Here is a 23637-nt window from a genome sequence, read left to right as displayed (position 1 = left end):
GTGTCAAGTGGAGTTTGCGTCTATGTCCTGAACACAGTATGAACTGAACTTGTGCCCCTTCAAACCCCTCTTGAAGCTGTGGCTGTCAGGATAAGGATGACACAGGAAATAACTGTCTGCAATATATATCTTCCTCCAGATGGTGAAGTACACCTGAACGCATTGGCTGCACTGATTGATCAACTCACTAAACCTTTCCTACTTTTGAAAATTTTAACGCTCATAATCCCTTGTGAGGTGGCACAGTTCTTACTGGCTGAGGCAGAGATGTCAAAATTTACTCCTCACAACTCGACCTTTTAAATACTGGGGCCACCATACATTTCAGTGTGGCACAGGGCACATATTCAGCCATTGATCTCCCGGTTTGCAGTCCTGGCCTTATCCCATCCATTCACTGGAGATCACATGACGACCTGTGTGGTAGTGACCACTTCCCAATCTTCCTGTCAAGGCCTCAGAGTGAGGCCTACAGATGCCTGCCCAGATGGGCCTTAAACAAGTTGGACTGGGAAACTTTCACCTCTGCAGTCACCATTGACTCTCCCCAACATGCTAACGTTGATGTGGTGATTGAGCTGTTAACTATAACGATCATTTCTGTGGCATAAAACATGATCCCTCGTTCTTTAGGTTGCCCCCAGTGAAAGACAGTCCCTTGGTGGTCGCCAGAAGCCACTGAGGCAATTAAGGAGTGTGCCCTTCCCTGGAACACCTCATAGCTTTTAAATAGCTCCATTCCCGCATTCTGCAGGTTTTAAAAAGGCAGAACAAGAGTGTTGTGAGAGGTACGTGTCGACCATTGGGTGCCATACGTCACCTTCCCAAGTCTGGGCAACGATCAAACGAGTTTTTAGGTACCAGATCCTAACAGGTGTTCCTAGTGTTAACATAAATGGCATGTTAACTACCAACACAAACGCAATTGCTGAGCATTTTGCTAAGCACTATGCTCGTGCCTCTGTGTCAGAGAATTACCCCACAGTCTTTCACACTCTCAAATGGCGGATGGAGGAGAAAGTCTTCACTACACACCACAGTGAACCCGATAATACCCCACTTACAGAGTGGGAGCTCCTCAGTGCCCTTGCACATTTCCCTGAAACAGCTCCTGGGCCTGATCAGATCCACAGTCAGATGATTAAACATCTCTTGTCTGACTACAAGTGACATCTCCTCGTGATCTTCTACCAGATTTGGTGCGATGGTGTCTTTCCATCGCACTGGCAGGAGAGCAACATCATATCAGTGCTCAAACCCAGCAAAAACCTGCTTGATGTGGGTAGCTATCAGCCCATCAGCCTCACCAACGTTCTTTGTAAGCTGCTGGAACATATGGTGTGACAGCAGTTGGGTTGGGTCCTGGAGTCACGTGGCCTACTGGCTCCGTGCCAGGGTGGCTTCTGCCTGCGTTGCTCTACCACTGATAATCTTGTGTCCCTCAAGTCTGCCACCTGAACAGCCTTTTTCCAGATGCCAACACCTTGTTGCCATCTTTTTTGATTTACAAAAAGCATATGCCTGGTGACATCATATCCTTGGCACATTACATGTGTGGGGTATCCTAGGCCCGCTCCCAAGTTTTATCCAGAATTTTCTGTCACTTCATACTTTCTGTGTCCAAGTTTGTGCCTCCCATAGTTCCCCCCATATCCAGGAGAATGGGGTCCCACAGGGCTCTGTATTGTCATTCTAGCAGCAGCTGTAGGGCCATCTGTCTAATCCTCTCTGTATGCAGTCGACTTCTGCATTTTGTACTGCTTCACCAGTATTGGTGTTGCTGAGTGGCACTTACAGGAAGCCATCCACAAGGCACAGTTATGGGCTCTAGCACATGGCTTTCAGTTTTCAGCCGCAATGTCGTGTGTCATGCACTTCTGTCGGTGTTGTACCATTCATCTGGAACCAGAACTTTACCTTACTGAGAATCCACTCACTGTAGTGGAGATATATCGATTTTAGGACTGGTTTTCAACACCCGATTGACTTGGCTTCCTCACCTTCATCAGCTTAATCAGAAGTGCTGGGAGCACCTCAATGCTCTCCGCTGCCTGAGCAACATCAAATGGGATGCAGGTCACTCTACACTGGTGCAGCTATACAGAGCCCTTGTTCAATCCCGCTTTTACCAAGGGAGTCCGGTTTATATTTCAGCAGCGCCCTCGGCATTGCATTTACTCAATCTGGTGCACCACTGTGGTGTTCGATTAGCTATGGGAGCTTTTAGGACGAGTCCAGTGACCAGCGTCCTTGCGGAGGTTGGAGTTCCTCCATTGCAGGTCAGGCGTGCACAACTGGTCTGATCCCTTATATCTGAACTGGAGTCCTTTCCTTGCCACCTATACTTGAGGTCCAATCATGGGGTATACCTAGGCCACGGCTTCATCTGGACCTTCCACATGTCCCAAAGGACTCAGCTCACCCTACAGCTCTCCGTTGTCACTCCATCTTGATTCTTGACATGTACCGAGGCCATGAAGTGATTTACACTGATGGCTCAATGGCTGATGGTCACATCAGCTGTGCATTTGTCCATAGAGGACATATTGAACAGCATTCCTTGCCCGAGGGCAGCAGTGTTTTCACTGTAGAGCTGGTGTCTATAACTCATGCTCTTGAGCCCATCTGTTCATGCCCTGGGGAGTCATTTCTTCTGTGTACTGACTATATGAGCAGCCTACAAGCTATTAACCAGTGCTACCCTTGTAATCCTTTGATAGTGACCATCCAGGAGTCCATCTATGCCCTGGAAAGGTCCTGTCATTCAGTGGTGTTTTTGCGGCCCCCATGACATGTTGGAGTCCCAGGCAATGAACTTGCTCACAGAATGGCCAAACAGGCTACACAGAAATCACTTATGAAGATTGGCATTCCAATAACTGACGTGTGTTTGATTTTACGTCACCAGGTTTTTTGGGCTTGGGAAACAGAATGGCATAGTCTCAGAATGACCAACAAACTGCACGCCATTAAGGAGACTATGAATGTGTGGCAGTTCTCCATGCAGGCCTATCGCAGGGACTCTGTGGTTCTGTGCCGACTCGGCATTGTCCATGCTTGGGCACCCCTTGGATACCTTCTGCACTGTGAAGAGCAGCCTCAGTGTCAATGTCGATGACAGTGGCCCATATTTTGGTGCACTGTCCCACTCTGATGGCCCTGCAATGAAATCTTCAGTTACCGGACTCGTTGCCACTAATTTTATCTGACAATGCCTCATCGGCTGATTTAGTTTTATGTTTTATTCATGAGCATGAGTTTTATCATTTGATCTAAATTTTAGCACATGTCCTTTGTCCCTCTGTGTCCTCCACCCTAGTGATTTTAGGGTGGAGGTTTTAATGTGTTGCAGAGTGATTGGCTTCTCCCTTTTTATTCTCATGGTCAGCCAGCCATGGTAATCTGTTTTCTCATTTTAATCTCTTCTACCCATTTCTTGCATTTCTGTGGTTTTCTTCTCCCCTTTTTTGCATTTAAGTGTTTGTGGCCCTCAGTGAGATGCTGATAATGGCATCTTCAACATCTTAAAGGCATTCTTGACTATCATGAATTCACTACATAAAATTTCAGTGGTAACTAATGCCCATGACTGTTACAGTGTGTATTTAAAGCAAACCTAATTTGTGTCTCCATAGTGGCACTACTAGCTCCACTCTTATGTGGGTGGCATAAAATTTGAACAGACATCTTGTTTCAGATGCAGAAACATACCTAACACTTTTCTTTATCTCACACAATCCTCCTTGGTGTTGAGATTTTTTTCGCATTAGTGTATGTTTATGCATCATGTATCAATTTCCTACAGATAAGTGGTTGCCTTTCCTCATTTTTGTTTATTGTTTCCATCCCTGAATTCCTGTTATTGCAACAAAAATTTAGTAATGTTCAAACTGAAACACTTTTTGTCAGGCCCACTGTTGGGACGTTTCTCACTATTTAAAACCATACTTCTTAGATACGCAACCTGCCTTGATAGCCAAGTGCAATAAAATGACCACTTTCTGGAACCATTTGGAGGGATACAGGGCTCAGATAAAATCTGCCTCATGGATTAATGATGGAGGCCAGTTGGCAGGGAGGTGCATGTGGTTTCTAGGCAATTTTCTACATCCACCTAGGTAAATACTGGGATGGTTCTCATGTTCTCCATCAGATATACAGTGAAGAAACTCCTTGTAGCATGATGTCACATTTGACCGTGTGATACACTGAATGCAGACAGAAGGGGTACACGGATTCCTCTCCAGAGGAAGCTCTAAGTAGTTTTACAATACCTTTAGGAGTGGCAACCCCATTGCAATAATAGCCTTTGTATTGGTATGCTTGGTTCTCCATGAATTATGAGAATAACCAAAGCAGTTGCAACCTGCCATTGACTAGATAAAGATCTCCAGAGATGGAGGTAGAATTTCTTAGATATAAATAGGCTAGAATTATTTTCCCATTCCATCATGGCAGGCTGTTACAGCAACCAGTTTAAAATCATTTCAGAACAAAAACAGTCTCAGTTGAGAAAATATTTAATTTCAGTCATGTGTTTCACCCTTTTGGGGCATCATCAGATTGTATAAAAGTAACTGATGACTTTACTAGTCAAAAAACAACAGCACCATCTGCAAACAACCTAAGATGGCTGCTCAAATTGTCACCCAATTGTTTATATAGATAAGGAACAGCAAAGGGCTTATAAAAATACCTCGTAGAATGCTAGAAATCACTTCTGTTTTACTGGATGTCTTTCCATCAATTACTATGAACTGTGACCTCTCTGACAGGAAATTATGAATCCAGTCACATAACTGAGATGATATTCTATAAGCATGCAATTTCACTACAAGCTGATTGTGTGTTACAGTGTCAAAAGCCTTCTGGAAACAATGAAGTGGACCTTGAGTACACTAGCCACCTTTACCATGACTGTACAAGATAGGGCTGAGCTTGCAGAAGCATGGTACAAGTTACACATGGCACAATGTCTGTATTGGTGCACACACAAACATTACAAAGTCATGTTTTCACAACTGAGATTATTTTTGCTCTGAAATAGGCTAGAACCACTATAACTATAAAAACAGCAAAATTAGTCATCTAGAACAATCCATTTGTAGACAATAACATCATAAAATTAAAGGAATTTGTTTAAGGGACACTTTAACGACGAGATAACTTCTTTAGCACCACATTCCTTCATCAGTTTCAGATATTCAGTCATTATGTACATTTGCAGTAATGAAACATACATTCTTATGAAATCCTTGCTTTCAAAAGGAGCATCACCAGATGAGTACACAGCCATTCTCCTGCAGGGGAGTGGAACATACAGTGTGGAGGCAGCACTGCAGATGTGTGTTCCGAGACCGGGAGGAAGGGTGAGCATAGTCAACTTTTGTGCTAATTACACTTTTGCCTATCAAAAACCTCAGATTATTGACTATAGAAATTTGAGCAACTTCAGCAAGAGCAGTGAAGTGCAAAACAGTGAATGGTGAATATGAAGTTTTCAGAAAAACAGACAAGTTAGTTATAAAATTCCAATGAGTCAGAATGGCTGGCCAATACTTTTCTTGAGTAGGCAAAATTCTAGGAACTACTGATAGACAGAGGCACATAAAATTAGAAAAAAATAATTAATTGATTCATCCAATTATACATCATGTTATATAGTATACATGCAATATACTAGTTGCTTGTAACTGTATAATTTTTGATAATTTTATGAAGCACAAAATGTCATTATAATCATATGGGTGGAACATGATAAGATAGCTCTAAACCTTAAGTATATTTACAAATTAGATTCTAATGTTCCAAGCAAGTCTAATACCATAACATTAGAAATTTCTTTGAGCACTTAAGTGTAAAACGAAAATTGTGATAAATCTAGTATTTCACTTTAAACTGGTTAAAATAATTTATGACCTTGAGAACCTCTGCACAATCACATCCTTGAATTATCTGACTCACAAAAGTAAGAATCAAAAGAATCTTAAGGATACAAAAAGTCAAAGAATAATTCAGCATACAGAAGCAGCTACATATAGCGCTTCACTAGTAAACAAATGTTCTGTCTATACTACAATAAATTAAATGAGAGCAGACAAACACTGATTTGCAAATGAATGATAAGTGATGTATCGGCGCACCCAGTTGTTGTCATTGTTGTTGCAACTGGTGCTGCTGCTGCTGCTGTTGTCACTTACAGTCTGATGCTACGTTTGATGCAGCTCTCTATGCTAGTCTACACTATGCAAGTCCCTTCATTTCTACATAACTAATCTCAGCATCCACTTGAAACTGCTTACTACAATTTTTATCACTCAGACTTGCCTTAGTTACTAAATTTACTATCAACTCATTGTGAAGAATGTCTTCTATCAACCATTTCCTCTGTTAGTCAAGTTTTGCCATAAATTTCTTTTCTCCTGAATTCAAATCAGTGCTGCTTCATTGGTTATCAGATCTACCCATATAATCTTCACTATTCTTCTGAGGCACCCATAGGAGTAATGACAATTATAAAATCATTAAAAACTGGTTTTGATAAAATTTCAACAAAGTTAAAGAAGTGCTTTTGAGGTAAATAACATATTGCGTTATCAGTGGAACATTTTCTGAATAGCTGAAATATCCTGAAATTAATCCTTTGTTTAAGAAAGAAGGTAAAGAAATACAATCAGTTTTCCTTCCAAATTCACTTTTTCTAGCATTCTTGAAAGTTTTAGAAAAGGCAACATACAATTGGTTTCTTAACCATCTGACAAAAATAGTATGGGGTGGGCCAAAAGTCACTACCCAGGGTAACCCATTGAAAACATTAAGGCAATCTCATTTCTTGTGGTAATTATAGATACAAACACCACAACTATTAAATAAGACATCTTGACAGTGTTCACTGTTAATTCTAACCTTTTGTGAAGATGTTTTCTAATGAAGGAAAAAATTGCTTAAAAATACATTGTACAAAGGTGGCTATAATTTAATAATAAATGGAGGGAATAATTATTTAAACACTGATCCATCTAAAATGAAGGCTGTCTACAATTTATGGAAACATTTGGAGAAAAGTGGATCTGTGGCAGATTGCCACAGGTCAGGTAGGCCAGCAATAAGTAATGAAACTAAGCTTCAAGATTTACAAGCTGTTATCCAGAGTACTGAAAGAGGCAACTATTGTGATGGTGTGATTAGAGTTGTTTCTGCGTCAGGAGGCACTCTCCCAGTTTGCTCCTTGCCAGTTTTCTTCAGAAGGATAGTAGTGATCTGTAGTCACTGGTAGGCACAGTAAAAAAGATTCAGAATTAGATATTTATTTCCATAAAATTACAGGTAGTGTCTTGACTCATTGTTGGCATCATCTGTCAATGCCCACTGATGAATCACGTAATATGAGTGGCCTTCGCCCACTCATGGTACAAAATACACTTTACTAAAATTCCCTTTAAATTCAGATAACAGGCTTTGCAAAAAATAACTCTGAACCCATTGTGGCTTACTTGAATATGATCACCATCAAAACATACTTGTGTGAGAAACAAAACTTTTCAGTGACTCACCCCACAATTGCTGTAACTGTTAGTGTGGCACTGTACAAAACACTCCTTACAGTCTGATGCACATGCTGCAAGCACCAGAAGTGTGACCACTTTCTGATACCAATTTTGCAAGAGGCAACTATTGGGAAGGTGTGAGCAGAGTTAGTTCTGTGTCAGGAGCTACGCTCTTAGTTCATTCCGTACCAGTTTTCCTCGAAAGACGACAGTGACTTGTAATTGCTGGTAGGCACAGTGAAAGAAGTTTCAGAATTAGCAATTTATATCCATAAAAACACAGTTAGCGTCTTGACTCATGGTTGGTATCGTCTGTCGATGCTCACTGAGGAATCGCGTCTTAAGCGGCCTTCAGCTCTCTCATGGCACCTGACACGGCACCCCTCATTACAGCTGGCTGCTGCACTGAAGGTTCACTGCTTGCAGTGGCCACGGCTCTGGCTGTACTGCGATGCTATGGCAGTGAGTGGTGACAGTGCATGTATTGAACTTACACACACTTACTTGGGAGGTGTTCTGTCCCCTCTCGCTTACCACCCTGCTACATCATCTGTCATACTATGCTGACAATTGCCGTACAGCCATGAAGATTGATGATATTGACCTGCCATCCTGGTACACCCTTTTCAGCCTGCCAGAACATCAGGAACTGTGGTGTCCTCATCCTGGTAAGACAGAAAGACCTCAAGGTCCTCCCATCTGCACCAGAAGCAGACTGTGGCTTTGAACTCTGTAACTAGTGATTATGGTGAACTAGCCATTTACTCCAGTAGTGGCTCTTGTTGTCCATAGCATGCAGGATATCTACAAAAGACTTGTGCCAGATATGACTCTGCTGCAATCAGGGAATTAAGTGTGAACATCTTGCATGCCATCGATCTGTCCGACCACCTGCCTTGTTAGCTAAACTGCTGGGGTATTTATGGAGCAAAGTGGTGGCTAATGTTTACCTTATGTCATTCATCATGACCACATAGAGCTTGCTATTACAAAGATGTCAGCGATTTCCCCTAGGCTGTGGTTGTTCAACATGTTTGTTATAACATAGAACTGGCTTGTAAGAGCTCTAGGTACCATTTGTTGTGTTTGCCTTAGCCTCTCTTCTGTCACATGATGATGGTGACATAAACCTGTTTGGCCATTCTGACCCACAACATTCTGCTGAAATCTGCTCCTTGGCTCACCAGAAATTCTGATGTTGTGTTTTTCACTGACCCAGTCTCAGGGGCAAAATGTTTTTATTGCGACATTGCCATAATGTAGTGAGATAGCTTCAGTCTAGGACTTTGAAATTTTTACCCATTTTACTGTCATATACAAGGCTTGCATGCAGCAGCACTAAAAAGTCTGCTTGTAGAAGATGATAATGAGCTCTTTTTTAAGATAATTTGCAGTGATGAGGCAACTTTGAAATTATCAGGCCATGTCCACAGATACAACTATACCTGTTGGTATACGGAGAACAATAATATTGTTTTGAGAGGCATTTCAAATTAACCTGGAGTTACCAATTGGGGTAGTATCTAATGTCTTGGAGTAATTGGGCCTTGATTGTTTGATGGAACTATAAATAGAGAGAACTACTATGAAATGTTGACAACCTACCCCATTCTGGGATTAAAAATAACCTATAACAACTTCAGTTCACTTTACTTTCAACATAATGTAGCTCTATTACATTACACAACAGCTGTGTGTGAAACTATGTTGATGAGGTATGTGGTGGTAAAGTTACTGAATGGTGAGGGATGACAGAAATGCCATCCAGATCACCTGACCTAACACCAACAGATTTTTTCCTTCTTTTTGTGGTTACATTAAAGACAAAGTGTGTACTACAAAATTTCAAGCAACTGAGGACTTTAAAGATGTTATTTACTATGATTTTGAAGACTGATTCCAATAAAAGACTGTATAAAAAGTATGCTTGAGTGTCCCAGGTCATCTGATGAAATGTGTCAACAAACATGGAGAACAATTTGAGAAAGAACGTTATAAATAATCTTCTAGCTTTAGTAAAGTGTTCAGAATTCTTATTTTTTGTTTTGGATTCAGTTAGGTTATGATGGGTAGTGACTTTGGTCCACTCTGTACATTGTCAAAGTCACAGTTTACATTTTTAAATGGTTCTTATATTGAGAAGGCTATCCACACATACAGTAAGAATGTACTTAATTCACTATACAATAAATGATGGGCTACTGGTATTCTCTGAAATCTGTGAAAGGCATTTGGCTGTGTGAATAACAATATCTTTTTAAATAAATTAGTATGACAGGAAATGTTGCAAAATGGTTCAAATCGTACATCTCTGGCAGGAAACAAAGATTGTCATTAAGAAAGAGGCATATTAAGTTATTAGGCATCATCAGCTGCCCCACAAGATACCACCTTAGGGCCCTTACTTTTTCTTGTGTATATTAATGACCTTTCATCTGTAACATTACTAGATGCCAGGTTTGTTTTGTGTTACAGATGATACAAACATTGCAATAAATAACAAAACAGGTCTCATCTTACAAAGAATAGTTAACTGAATTTTCAAAGACATTAATAAATGATTCCTACCCATTCCTTTGTCACTAAAATTTAAAAATACACACCACACACAGGTCAGAACTTGTAAGAGCTTTCTGCAAATATATGCTTACTATAAATGACAAACAGACAGAAGCAGCTCACAGTGTTAAATTCTTGGGGTTACAGCATGATAACAAGTTCCAATGTGAATGTTGTTAGACATTGACAATATAAAAAAAAAATCCTAGCACACTGTGCTTACTTTGATTCCACAGTGTCATATAGGATTATGTTTTGTCCTACATCATCTAGTTGCAAAATATACATGTATAATGTATATCTACATAAATAATCTGCAAGCCATTATGCACCGTGTCATGGAGTGTAATTTATACCACTACTAGTTATTCTGTTTCCTGTTTTGCTCACAAATGGAGTAAGGGAAAAACAACATTTGGTATGCCCCCATATGAGCCCTAATTTCTCTTATTTTGTATCTGTGGGCATTATGCAAAATGTACATTGGTGGCAGCAGATCATTCTGCAGTCAGCCACAAATGCACATTCTCCAAATTTTCTCAACAGTGTTTCATAAAAAGAATAGAGGGAAGATGTCCTCCAAAGCATAACTGGAATATTTGTGTGTTGATCAAACCCAACAGTAACAAATCTAGCAGTACATATCTGAACTATTTTTTTCTCCTTTAATCTGACTTTGTGGGAAACCCAGAAATTTGAACAATACTCTAGTATGGGTCATACTAGCATTCTATATATTGTCTCACTTATAGATGAGCTACACTTTCCTAAAATTTTCCGTTCATTTCACTCATCATATCACTTTCCAATGTTACACCAAGGTATATAATGGACACAACTGTGTCAACCGGCACACCACACATGTTTTTGAACATTGTAGGATTGTTTTTCCTGGTATCTGCATTAAGTAACAGTTTCCTACATTTAGAACAGGCTACCATTCATCAAACCAAATATAAATTCTGTCCTAGTCATCTTTTATCCTCCTACAGTCACTCAACAGTGACCCCTTCTTCTACACCATACCATCACCAACAAACAGCTACAGATACCTTACTACTAATATAGTTTACATATTGGCCCCAGGATAACTTTTTGTCGAAATAAACTCCTAGGAATTTAACAGAACTAGGGTCATCATATAGTGGCTTGTCCCTTAGAGTGAAGATTATCTGCTGAGTTTTATTTTTATTTAGGAGGAAACCATTTGCTCTGAACCAATATGCTGCATAAGTGAGTGTATTTTCAGCACAAGTTTTAAGATCATTAAGACTGTTACTGCTATGAAGAAAAGTCGTATCATCTGCATACAATACAGTGGTGGATCTAATAAACGAGGGGAGGTCATTGATCATTATCAGAAACAGGAAGGGCCCCAATACAGATCCCTGAGGCACACCTACTTTAACATTTTCTATGTTTGACATTCCTTACCAACACAAACTATCTGTTTACGGTTGTTGCGATAAGCTTTTAACAGTCTGAGACTGTTTCCTTTGATGCCGTAGAATTCTAGTTTTTCTAGTAGTGGCATGTGCTCAACACAGTCGAAGGCCTTGCTTAGGTCACAGAATGAGACCTGAGCAAAGCCTTTGTTCTCAAAAACTTTGAGGATGTAACTGACTACCGTGTTGACTGCATCAATGGTCGTCAGATTCTTCCTAAACCCGTATTGGGTAGCATTAATAATTCCTAGATTCTCCTCAATTTAGCTTATAAGGCTTTACCACTATCAAAGTACAGTCATTGAAGGTTTTCTTTAAGTTTTGGAAACAGATGAAAATCTAATAAGGCCAAGTCAAAACTGTGTGAAAGACGATTGATTACAATGAGATGAAGGTATCAAATTGTTGAAGATGTTACAGCATTCATAGTGGCCTGACACTGCCATGTTGAAGTAGAGGGTGCTCCATGTGTGTGTGCTCCATGCGTGGACAAACTCTCTGAATTCATGCTTTCAGTTTTCTGAAGGTTTCTCATGCAACAATATAATTATGTTACTGACCACCATGTAATACACCATAATTTTGTAGCAACAGAAGGGTGCAACTAATAATAACTAACAGTCATCCACAGACACACTGCAAACCCATATTCAAAAAGCTTAGAGTACTTACTATACCATCATTATACATATACAAATGTGTACTGTATGTCAGGACCCACATTGCAGATTTTCAGACAAATGCCGATTTTCATAACTACAATACCTGTAATAGCATAGCACTCCATACTCAGCGAACAAAAAGAACGAATACACAAAGGCATGTGAGCCATATCGGTGCAAAACTAAACAACGCACTGCCAGTCAACATCAGGCAGTTAGAAGATGATGACAAATTTAAAACAGAACTTAAAAGATTTCTAGTAGAACAATGTTTTTATTCTGTGAATGACTATGTACGTCAATAAATTTTTTCTAATGATATTTATAAAGACAAAATGGAAAATACTCTATCTTTACCTAATCATTCATTACCTAATCATTCAATACATTTACATACTTAAAAGACAGCTGTTGTGTAATGTAAATATATACTTAAGCAGTGTTGTGTATATAAGGACTTGCCGTTTAGGGAGGACAAAACTAAAGCCTTATGAAAAACAGACTATGAATTTAAAATAACAAGCAGGGATGTATATAGGCTATATTAATTTCATTGTATTATTATTAATTTCATTGTATTATTTTGTTTTGTACTTTTTTACATATATATTGTTTGTGTCCCATTCCTTTGAAATGGCTTACATGTACCCTTGACAACATCCATACAATATTTATTGTCAACGGATGGATAAATAAAATAAATAAATAAATACTAAGGTCAGCGAAGTGAGAAAGTTGACCAAGTAATGTACATGACATGTAATACCACAACCAATATTGAGAACAGAATATAAGAAATTAGAGGCACTGATTTTCAGCATGCTCTCATAGAATATGCTCAAGAATTCTGCAACAAATCGATATTAGGGATAGTCATCTGTAATTTTTTTGTCCTTCTTATTTCTAGGAATCTCCTATACTTTTTTTCAATCACTTTAGGCTTTCTGCAGGGTGAGAGATTCTTGACAATAGCAAGCTAAGTAAGGGGCCAAGGCCAAAGAGTGTTCTCTGTAAAAATGAACACTGGGATTCTTTGAGGTTGTGTCTCAGTACCAGGAATGCCTATTCTACATCCTCCAAATGGGAATCTTTGCAACAGTCAAACAATGATATTTATTACAACCATTCTGCCTGAGTTTGCTCTAAGTTATTACAGGGAGCTAATTTGCGCCAATGGTCAACCTAACACATTCTGTACATGTACTTTATCTGTTCCACTGTACACTCATGAGAAACTGGAACAGAGAAGTCTGCCTAGAAGCATATAGCACATTCTGATGCTGGCAATAGTGTATCATGACATGGACTCCAAAAGGTACGAAAAGCCATTGGGGAGCCTTCCTCAAATGTGAAAACTCAACTACCACCTATAACTCCTGGAAATTGATCAGAGATGCATCCAAGGCATACATATTTTGCTAAATGCTGGCTCAGATGCACTCAATAGGATTGAGGGCAGCTACTTTTCAGGAGATGCACAACTTCCTCATGTATTCTTCAAACAGTTCTGCACAGTTGAGGATGGATAGGGTGGCACATTGTCTTGCTAAATGTACAACTTTGCTGTGGGATCCTGTGGTCAAGAAAAGAACCGCACATAATCAGGCACTAGCTTCTTACACCACTCACTGTGAGAGATGATGGCAGAAGTAGCAGGGTCTCCATATTAATCCCTTGTAAATATTCTCCACATGAATATCTCTCTGCCACCCACCTATATGGTACTCTGTTAGTAAGCTGAAGGCATTGCCTTACATGCTTTTCCACATAAAGATACCTTCTTACAGATGTGTAAGAATGAAAAGGGTGGCCCATCAGTCCAGGCAACATTATTGCATGCTTTTAGTGCCTACTCGTGGTGTTTCTGCAACAATGTTAATTTCTGTGTCAAGAACAGATCCAGAATTAGTGTTAACAAAATTTTCATGAATGTAACAAATGGTTTTCAGCCAATTATTTGTCTCTAAACTTTGAAAAGACAAGTTATATGCAGTTCAGAAATTGTGAGGGGCTCCTTCCAGTATATGTGTAAAATATGATAATGAGGAGATAGAAGAGGTTGTCAGTATTAAATTCTTTGAGTTACACCTTGATAATAAGTGCAGTTGGGAATAGTACACCAGAGAATTGGTGAAACGCCTATAAAAATCTTTTTCTGTTTCTGTCTATTATGTGAGACATAGGTGACATAGTATACTTCAATTACTTTAATTCCATAAAGTCATATGGGATCATTTTTTGGTCAATTCATCCAAAAGTGTGTAATATGAATGACTTGTGGTATGAATTCAAGGACACTCTTTAGGGGTCAGTTCAAGAAATTGTTATCTACTTTACTAACAAACCTGTCTCATTATTCTTTTTGTCCTAATTATCTAATTGTGCTTGAGGAAAGTTTCCTTGCTAAATGATTTTGTTATAGTTGGCTCTTACAGCAAGTAAGCTTTATATTTTTCATGTTTAATACACATGTCATCTGAATTTTTTCCTACTGTTTGTTACACAAATTAAGCATAGTGACATACTTCACAGTTAAACCAATTAATATTGGGCAGAAAAGAGAAAAATGAGGTTGCCATCTAACAACAAGAGAACTTGCAGCAGAATAAAAAAAGTTGTATAAAAGAGGAATGACGGAGAGAGGAAGGAGTTGGAGAAGGCAGGGAAAAGTGGGTTATAGACATTGTTGTTGTTGTTGTTGTTGTTGTTGTTGTTGTCTTCAGTCCTGAGACTGGTTTGATGCAGCTCTCCATGCTACTCTATCCTGTGCAAGCTTCTTCATATCCCAGTACCTACTGCAACCTACATCCTTCTGAATCTGCTTAGTGTATTCGTCTCTTGGTCTCCCTCTACGATTTTTACCCTCCACGCTACCCTCCAATGCTAAATTTGTGATCCCTTGATGCCTCAAAACATGTCCTACTAACCGATCCCTTCTTCTAGTCAAGTTGTGCCACAAACTTCTCTTCTCCCCAATCCTATTCAATACCTCCTCATTAGTTACGTGATCTATCCACCTTATCTTCAGCATTCTTCTGTAGCACCACATTTCAAAAGCTTCTATTCTCTTCTTGTCCAAACTAGTTATCGTCCATGTTTCACTTCCATACATGGCTACTCTCCAAACAAATACTTTCAGAAACGACTTCCTGACATTTAAATCTATACTCGATGTTAAGAAATTTATCTTCTTCAGAAAAGCTTTCCTGGCCATTGCCAGTCTACATTTTATATCCTCTCTACTTCGACCATCATCAGTTATTTTACTTCCTAAATAGCAAAACTCCTTTACTATTTTAAGTGTCTCATTTCCTAATCTAATTCCCTCAGCATCACCCGATATAATTTGACTACATTCCATTATCCTCGTTTTGCTTTTGTTGATGTTCATCTTATATCCTCCTTTCAAGACACTGTCCATTCCGTTCAACTGCTCTTCCAAGTCCTTTGCCGTCTCTGACAGAATTACAATGTCATCGGCGAACCTCAAAGTTTTTACTTCTTCTCCATGAATTTTAATACCTACTCCAAATTTTTCTTTTGTTTCCTTTACTGCTTGCTCAATATACAGATTGAATAACATCAGGGAGAGGCTACAACCCTGTCTCACTCCTTTTCCAACCACTGCTTCCCTTTCATGCCCCTCGACTCTAATAACTGCCATCTGGTTTCTGTACAAATTGTAAATAGCCTTTCGCTCCCTGACAAAAAATCCACTATATCTGAATTCAATGACAACATCTAACAGTCTTTATTTAAGTGATTTTGGTTTCCATAAATCATTTTTAGTTGATAGCAAAACAGTTACTTCAACACTAAAGTTGATTCACAGTAATGTCTCCTTGTGGTAGTTCTCTGCTACAAATAGCCACCCTCTCCATAAGTGATATTGAACACCAACCTCCTTCTTTCACCTTCTTCCCTGCTACCATGAGGATTTCCCAATTAATAGCCCAGTGCATGTGCATTCTGCAACCCCCCCCCCCCCCCCCCCCCCCGCACTCACACCTCACACACACGAAATTAAAGCAATTTGCTCTCATTAAAATAGCAATAATTTTATGTATTGAACTGAGTATTACAACAACTTGTTGACCCTTCATTCGAGATTGTCAGTAAACTTTTTGTTGTGATGTCAGATGACAGTCATTAATTCATAATGGCACCACTAATGAGGGTACTTGTAAAGTGGAAATACAAAACATTTAGTTTCAGTAGGTGATGAGTAAATACTGCCTTATTTGAAAGAATGCTGATATTTCATCTCTGGAAGTAACAGTCTTTCAGAACAGGACTCACAGTATTTATTGTGTTCTCCTGTCAAAGTGGTAGGTTTTGTTCAGCAGTGTAGTATATTTTCATCACTCGAAGCAATGATAAAGCATCATGTATGTCTTCAAACTTTGCTAGAGTTATACGTTTAATGACAATAACATGAGTAGTCAAATTCTGGCTGGAGAATACTGCATAGATCATTTTTCAAAGGATCTTCTAGATGATCCAGATTGTGTTCTAAGTGAAAGCATTAATCATGGAAATATATTGCACAGTCAACTGCAAAGAAAAAATTACACTTCCAAAATGCAGCTACAAACAATTTAACAGTCCTCAATGAAACCATAAATCCCATCATTACAAATGAGTTTAGATACTATAAATCATAAAAGTCCACACCAATCAAATAAGGCAGAGTTATTACTTTGGTGATGAAATAAACAGTTAGTCATTTTTTCTATGAAACATCCCTGTTTGAATATAGCTTGTTTATGTCAGTTTCCCTTTGCAATAAAATTAAAAACTGAAAACAGTTCTCTTGTGAGTGAACCTAAAGTTCCTTTTTAGTCTAAAACTTCTTTCAGTATTCATATAAGAAGGCAAAACATCCTCTGACTGCACCAATGAAGACAAATAATGTGAAATAATGTTTCAGAATGTACAGTATATCGCCAATTTAAAAAAGCACACTTATATTCTGTGAACGAGTTTGAGTGCAAAGTTCAAGAGACTCATAATTATTAGATAAATAATTACAAAAAATTTTAATGTATGATGTAGAAAGATACACAATAATGTGGGACGGGCATTCATGTTAGAATAGTGTAAAGTTTTTGATTGGCTTGATGAAGTCACTATGGAGATAGCCTTTGAATCAGCAGTCTTAAAAATAAAGCTATGCAAAAATACCTTAATAATTGTTAGATTGGCTAATTGACAACAAAAATAATCCATTTTTCAAAATTGAATGTAATGGAATAGATAAAAAGAATCTACTCACCCAGTGGCAGCAGAAGAACACACACACACACACACACACACACACACACACACACACACACACACACACACACACACACAAAAGGCTTTACTTTGCAAGGTTTTGAGATCAGTGGCTTCTTATTCCAGCAGAAGGATGGAAGGAGAAGGAAGAGGGGTGAAGGAAAAGGACTGGAGAGGTTTAGGATATCGTTCTCAATCTGTCCAGTAAGTCTCTCCTTACCTCGGGCTCAGGATAACTTTCCCAAACTCTACCTCTTTTCCTGAAGCTCTCCAGTCCTTTTTTCACCCCCCCCCCCCCCTTTCTCTGCCATTCAACACTTTTGCCAGAAGAAGGAAACACTGACTCCGAAAGCTTGCAAAGCAAAACCTTCTTTATGTACGCATTCTCCCACCCCCACTTCGTGAGTAGATTTTTTTAAATCTGTCCAGTTACAGTACTGATTGTTAGCCTGTAGATGTCACGAAATAGTGTTGTAGATGACTTCTTTTTTGATTTAAAAGAACTTCTGGATAAGATATCAACAAACAAAATAAGACTTTGATTATAAGAGATATGAACATCTAAACTATAATGGAAATTACCTTAGATATTCTGATCTATTAGGGTCCTATAACCATATCAACATAGAGACATTACTAACCAAAATAACACTTGACTCAATGTCTTGCATTGACAGTATTATTACATTTTAAAATAGGGAAGGATACTGGTAAGAACTATTGAAAAGTTTCTCTTGGACTATAAGCCACCATTCATAGAGATTAATACAGACTGCTAAATAGTTCTGTAAAGTGACTTACTGAGTTTTAAAAGAAAACTGGAGCATAATAACCTTAAGAAAGATGTTGCATGCAGAGAGTGGTAGCAGGTATACAAATTGGGTGATATTAATGAAAACCACCAGATTTTTCTGAATTGCAAAGATGTGAGTTATCCTTACAACAAATTCTCCACTCCTGTAATCATTCCAGTCTCAATCTACTGTAACACACAGCCACCACACCCTCTACCCAACAGTTTCCAGCTCCTTTGTCCTATGATCTCTTCCCCATTCTTGTCTCCCTCCCTCTGTGTTTGCCACCCCCTGCCAATGCACCTGGCCATCTTTCCCCACTTCTCTCCTTTTCGTTCCTTCTTTCTCTCACCTCCCCATCCCACCTACTGACACTGCTGATAGACTTGGTATTCTGGATGATTTTTCCATAACTTTTCCCATTTTGTAAATCTCTTCAGTCCCTTTCCTTCATAACTCTTCCTTTCACTTCAACCCTTGTGCCAAAAGAAGGAGGCAATGGATCCAAAACCTCATATGTTTCCCTTCCTTTTATGTATTTTTCCTGCTGCCAGATGGTGAGTAAATTATCTATCCTATTATATTGAGTAATAAAAGAGTTACAGATCATAGCCCACTTTCAGATGGAAGGCAGTTCCTTAGGGGTTGGCAAATAATATAAAACTACTGCATGGAAACATATATAAGGGCACATTGAAAAGATTGTTAATTACACGATGTTTATACTTACTCAAGGATTTGGAACTTCATTACTGGTAGGACTGTTTCTGTATATTGCAATCTATTCAAGGTGGTAAATGTTTATACAGTAGTATCTAATGTGCTAGTTTCTGAATATTCATTCAATGCATGGATGGTATCATTGTTGTAAATGAAATGAACACTGTCCAAAATAGAAATCAGAAATTCACTTTGTATACTCACTTTAAACTCACCACTGGATTGTATGACATAAACTTCAAACACGGCCAATTTAACTGAAAACTTTTCACTTGAATCTGTTGTAGGGCAAAAGTGGTCTGTACTACAGTAGAAAGGAAAGTGAGTAAATGACTTCACAAATAAAACTGAGGACTCGTGGCACCGCTGCTATGTATGCAACCATTGGACATGATGATTATTATGAACCACTACAGTGATCAGAACCCACATTCTCAATTTGTCATGCCCAAAAAAACATACACAAATAGTGCACTTTTCGATCACAGGTACACAGCAATGACATTCATCTGTACTCTGTTTTTGTTTGACAGAGCACATATGTTTTCTCACAAGAATAAAGTCATTTTGTTTACATTGGACAAACTTCTAAGTTTTTCTCTGAAGCATGGACTACAGTATTGAACTTTTTATCCAGACACCACTCTTCCTCTTATGGAGCACATTTTCTATTGTATACACTGCACTGCTTAATTTTTGTCTTACATCCACCACAGTCTCACAAAACATAGCTTCATTAGAGACCATCTGATCCAGGCACTTAGCCATTTTCACCCTGTCATTGGTCCTTCACTACAGCAAGATCATGCATTCAACTTTGGTACTAAGTCACAACTAGCCGTACACTCTCCCACATGCTTCAGAGAGAGAGAACAGATCAATGAGTGGGAAGTGACCACAGCTCCACCATTCCCAGATTCATTGCAATCACAGAGAGGTAGCAAGAAGGAAGGGGTGCTTTGCTTTCTAATGTATGCAAGTCACAATGTTAGATTCATACTTACTCCATTTCTGATCTCTAGTCCAAGACTGTAACGATATTAGGGATAAAAACATTATTATTATTATTATTATTATTATTATTATTATTAAAAGTTTTAGTTATTATCAGAAGTCGTGTGTTTTTTGTGTTTTACAGTTACTAATTGTGTCAAATGGAGCATACGGAAAGCGAATGCAAGCTATCTGTGATACTGCAGAGATTCCTGCAGATCTCCTTGACTTTCCAGAAGATGGTGCTTTTGATGTAAAGAAGGTAAGTCCATAGATTATATAAAAATAAGAGATTATAATTCAGCTCCATAAAGTTCATAATATATTTATAATAACAGTTTCCCACAACTTATAAATATATGACTCTGAAAATTCAGTGTGAAAAATGTAACTTTCTGCTACTGACTTGGAAGAATGTTTACTGAATAATGAGGAATATAAATCTCATAATGCCCAAAATATTATGAGTCCAATTACAGCAGAGTCCCGCTAATCCAAACCCTGGCAATCCAAACATTTGGTTAATCCAACCATGAAAAATGTTAGTCTTAATATGAAAAACTGTGCAGTAAGCTGCTGTACATTCACACTATTTTAATTTACACAATACAGTAAACATGTATTTGAAAAATTGGCAAGAAAATGTTAGGTTTAAAAAATGCATAACAAACTTACTAAAATACAGTGGACATTTTATCCCTACTTTTTAGATGACAAAAACTCAGTCATTGTATTTTGGTGTAATGAAGACAGTCTGTTACATGACACATAGTTGTGCCATCGTCTCATAAACATCAATTCATCAGGTGTAGCAGCGGGCTGTTGATCCAAATAACGTGGCGCGAGGTCGAGGGCTTCTGCTGCATCACTGTGTGGCACCAGCTTTCCTTTGTCGCTTTCAGGCTCATTGTCACCTCCGCCACAGCAGTCCACTTCTTCCTGGTCTTGAGACACAGCAGCAACTAAATCAGGGTCAGTAAGGTTCTCCACACATGCCACATCTGCTGCCATCCACTCATCTACATCTCCTTCACTAGCTTCTTTACATCCAGGGATTGTCTGTAGCATTTGTAGTAGATTTTCCTCTTTATTTTTAGTCAGGCTGTCCTGAACTTCAAGAGATGTCCACAATTTTCCCCACAATTTTCTCAGAGTATTTTCTAAAATATTCTGCCATGCCTCAGTGGCCCAATAAACAAATTCTTCACAGTGGTCTTTTTTTATTTTGTCCACTAAAGGAATGCTATCATCTTGAATCAGCATTCTTAAAAATTGTTTTATGTAAAGCAGTTTTAATGTTTGCAGTACACCTTGGTCCATGAGCTGTAGAAGTGGTGTAACATTCGGTGCAAAAAATATTGCCACTGTTTCTCCATCACATAATTCCTCAGTGCTGAGGTGAGATTTCACAGGGAGACAAATGATTTTCCTTAGAAAACCTTAAACAGAGTGAACAAACTGGCCGTGAAACCATTCTTTGAACAGCTTACTATCCATTCATGCTTTTTTTTCTGGTTGTGATAATATACGGGCAGAGACTTCCTGTTGCAGTTTTTAAAAGCACTGGGCCTAGCAGATATGCTGATCAGCATTAAAGGCAGCTCTTGGCTACCAGCAGCATTGTTGCATGCTAATAAAGTCACACAATCTTTGCACATTTTAAAAAAAGAAGCATGGACTTCTGCTTTTGATGCCAGGCTTTTTGTTGGCAATGCCCTAAAATTAAGGCCAGTCTCATCAGCGTTATAAATTCGTTGGGGAGAATAATTTACCTCTCGTATCGTTTTTTCAAAATCACCCAAGTACTCCTTTGCTGCATCACAGTCAGAAGAAAGCTTCTCTCCAGTAATTGTTAGCTGATGGATTCCACGGCATTTTTTGAATATGTCCAACCAACCCGTACTCACACTATAAGACTCATCATCATTCATTAACGTGTTCAGATAAACAGCCGTCTCCCGAACCAGTGCTCCACTCAAAGGAGTTCCCCTTTCTCTTTCCTGTGTAAACCAAAGGAATAGAGCTTCATCCACTTTATTGTACTGGAACTGCTTCAGAGCGTGCTGAATATCAAGTGTCTTTCCTAATGATGTTGCACAGGACTGTTCAAATTTCACTCGGTTCTTCTTCCAATCACAAATGGTTGCTTTACCAACACCCATTCCATTGCCAGTTTAGATACATTCTCACCATTGTCTATCCGCTTCAAAGCATTCAGTTTTTCTTTGAGAGTTAACATTGTATGTTTCTGTTTAGTCATGACGAAAATACGTACACCACTACACCTGAACGAATACAGTACAATTGTTACCCGTGCCAGCGATCAACAAGTAGCATAACCAAGCACTTTGCAAGCCAACTGGCAGTGCACTGACCTCAGACACTACAAAGGTCTCAACAATGCACAACAAAAAGGGCAGGGAGTGGGAATGAACCATTGTTCTCACTCTTGTTCCCATTTGTTACGCAAGTGTACCTACTTATCTGCTCGGTATACTTCGTTCTAGAAACCCATCACCGTAATTCTGGCTAATCCAAACAAATCGGTAATCTGAACAAGAACTGGTCCCAATTAGTTTGGATTAACGGGACTCTACTGTACTAGCATTTTTTCTTTACTCACAACAAAGAACTCTAGGATAATAGAGAATGAGGATGAACAATCATTCTAAAATTACTTTCTTGGTTCCTATAAGCAATGAGTAGTGCACTCTGAAAAGAAGACCACAGGTTTCACTCTTTTTGAGTTACAGACAGACAGTGGATTATGTTTAACCAGATGTGAGGAAAATTAAAGTAAGGAAATGAGAAGTTAGATATGGTGATTAAATAATTAGATAAAGATCACATCATGAAGTTATGAGAAAGGTCTTGTAGTCAAACTAACAAGGGAACTAGCAGCACACTTAAGAAAAAAAATGTTGTTCAATATTAATAATGCCTACAAAAACAATAACAAAAAATAACTAAAATGAAAATTAAGTAACAGTCAGATGATAGTGAAGTCAGTAAATAGACTAAGGAACAAAAATACCATTAGCACAGTAAGGAGAGCATAAGCTGAGTCCATTAAACTACTGAAAAAAATTAGAAAATAGAATGGAGCTGTTTAAGAGTATTAGAATTACAGGAACAGTAAATATGAAGTGAAAATAAATCCCTCAGACATTTTTAACAAGCTTGCTTTCAAGTGGGTGTTCAAACCAGTCCTTGAGCTGATGGCAGCTTTCACTTTTTTTCTGAATATGTCTTCCTGGATACAATATAATTTAACTCTTAGTGTTACCTACCTTTAAGCCCTGCTTCTACTTAATTTTTTCCTCATCTATTTAAGGGGAGAGTAAGATATTAACTGTGCGAATTAAGTGCAGGACTCAAAGTGCTATCAGGGTATGTTTAAGAAAAATTAATTTTTTGTCCACTTTGTATGTCTCTATCTTTCATAAAATGAGGGTAAGACAACCATTCACCTGAAAAGGATGAGTGGAGAATGGAAACACATAACAGAAAACAGCATTCATACTAGCTTTCTGGCAGTCCACTATAGTTGAGCGCTTGGCTTTCGATTGTTTTATGTACTCCTCCATCCAGAGATTTCTGCATATTGTTCCTCCTGCAAGTTCTCTATAAACATTCTAAC

At 38.6% G+C, this 23637-nt stretch overlaps 1 protein-coding gene across 2 annotated transcripts in view; it reads left to right on the top strand.

Moving 5' to 3' along the window:
• LOC126281716 (2-aminoethylphosphonate--pyruvate transaminase-like) overlaps positions 1-23637 on the top strand; it is a 96899-nt gene that overhangs the window by 23655 nt on the left and 49607 nt on the right. Inside the window, exons 3-4 of one of the 2 annotated variants that reach the window (XM_049980889.1) lie at positions 5269-5369; positions 20143-20259. In XM_049980889.1, coding sequence (XP_049836846.1) covers positions 5269-5369; positions 20143-20259 — 218 coding nt within the window. The remainder of the gene's footprint in view (positions 1-5268; positions 5370-20142; positions 20260-23637) is intronic. The other variant, XM_049980890.1, reaches the window with a different exon arrangement.

This window comes from Schistocerca gregaria, chromosome 7, assembly GCF_023897955.1.
Source record: "Schistocerca gregaria isolate iqSchGreg1 chromosome 7, iqSchGreg1.2, whole genome shotgun sequence".
Lineage (NCBI taxonomy): Eukaryota > Metazoa > Arthropoda > Insecta > Orthoptera > Acrididae > Schistocerca > Schistocerca gregaria.
Note: the sequence above shows the minus strand (reverse complement) of the source record. Positions and strands in the feature narration are given on the sequence as shown.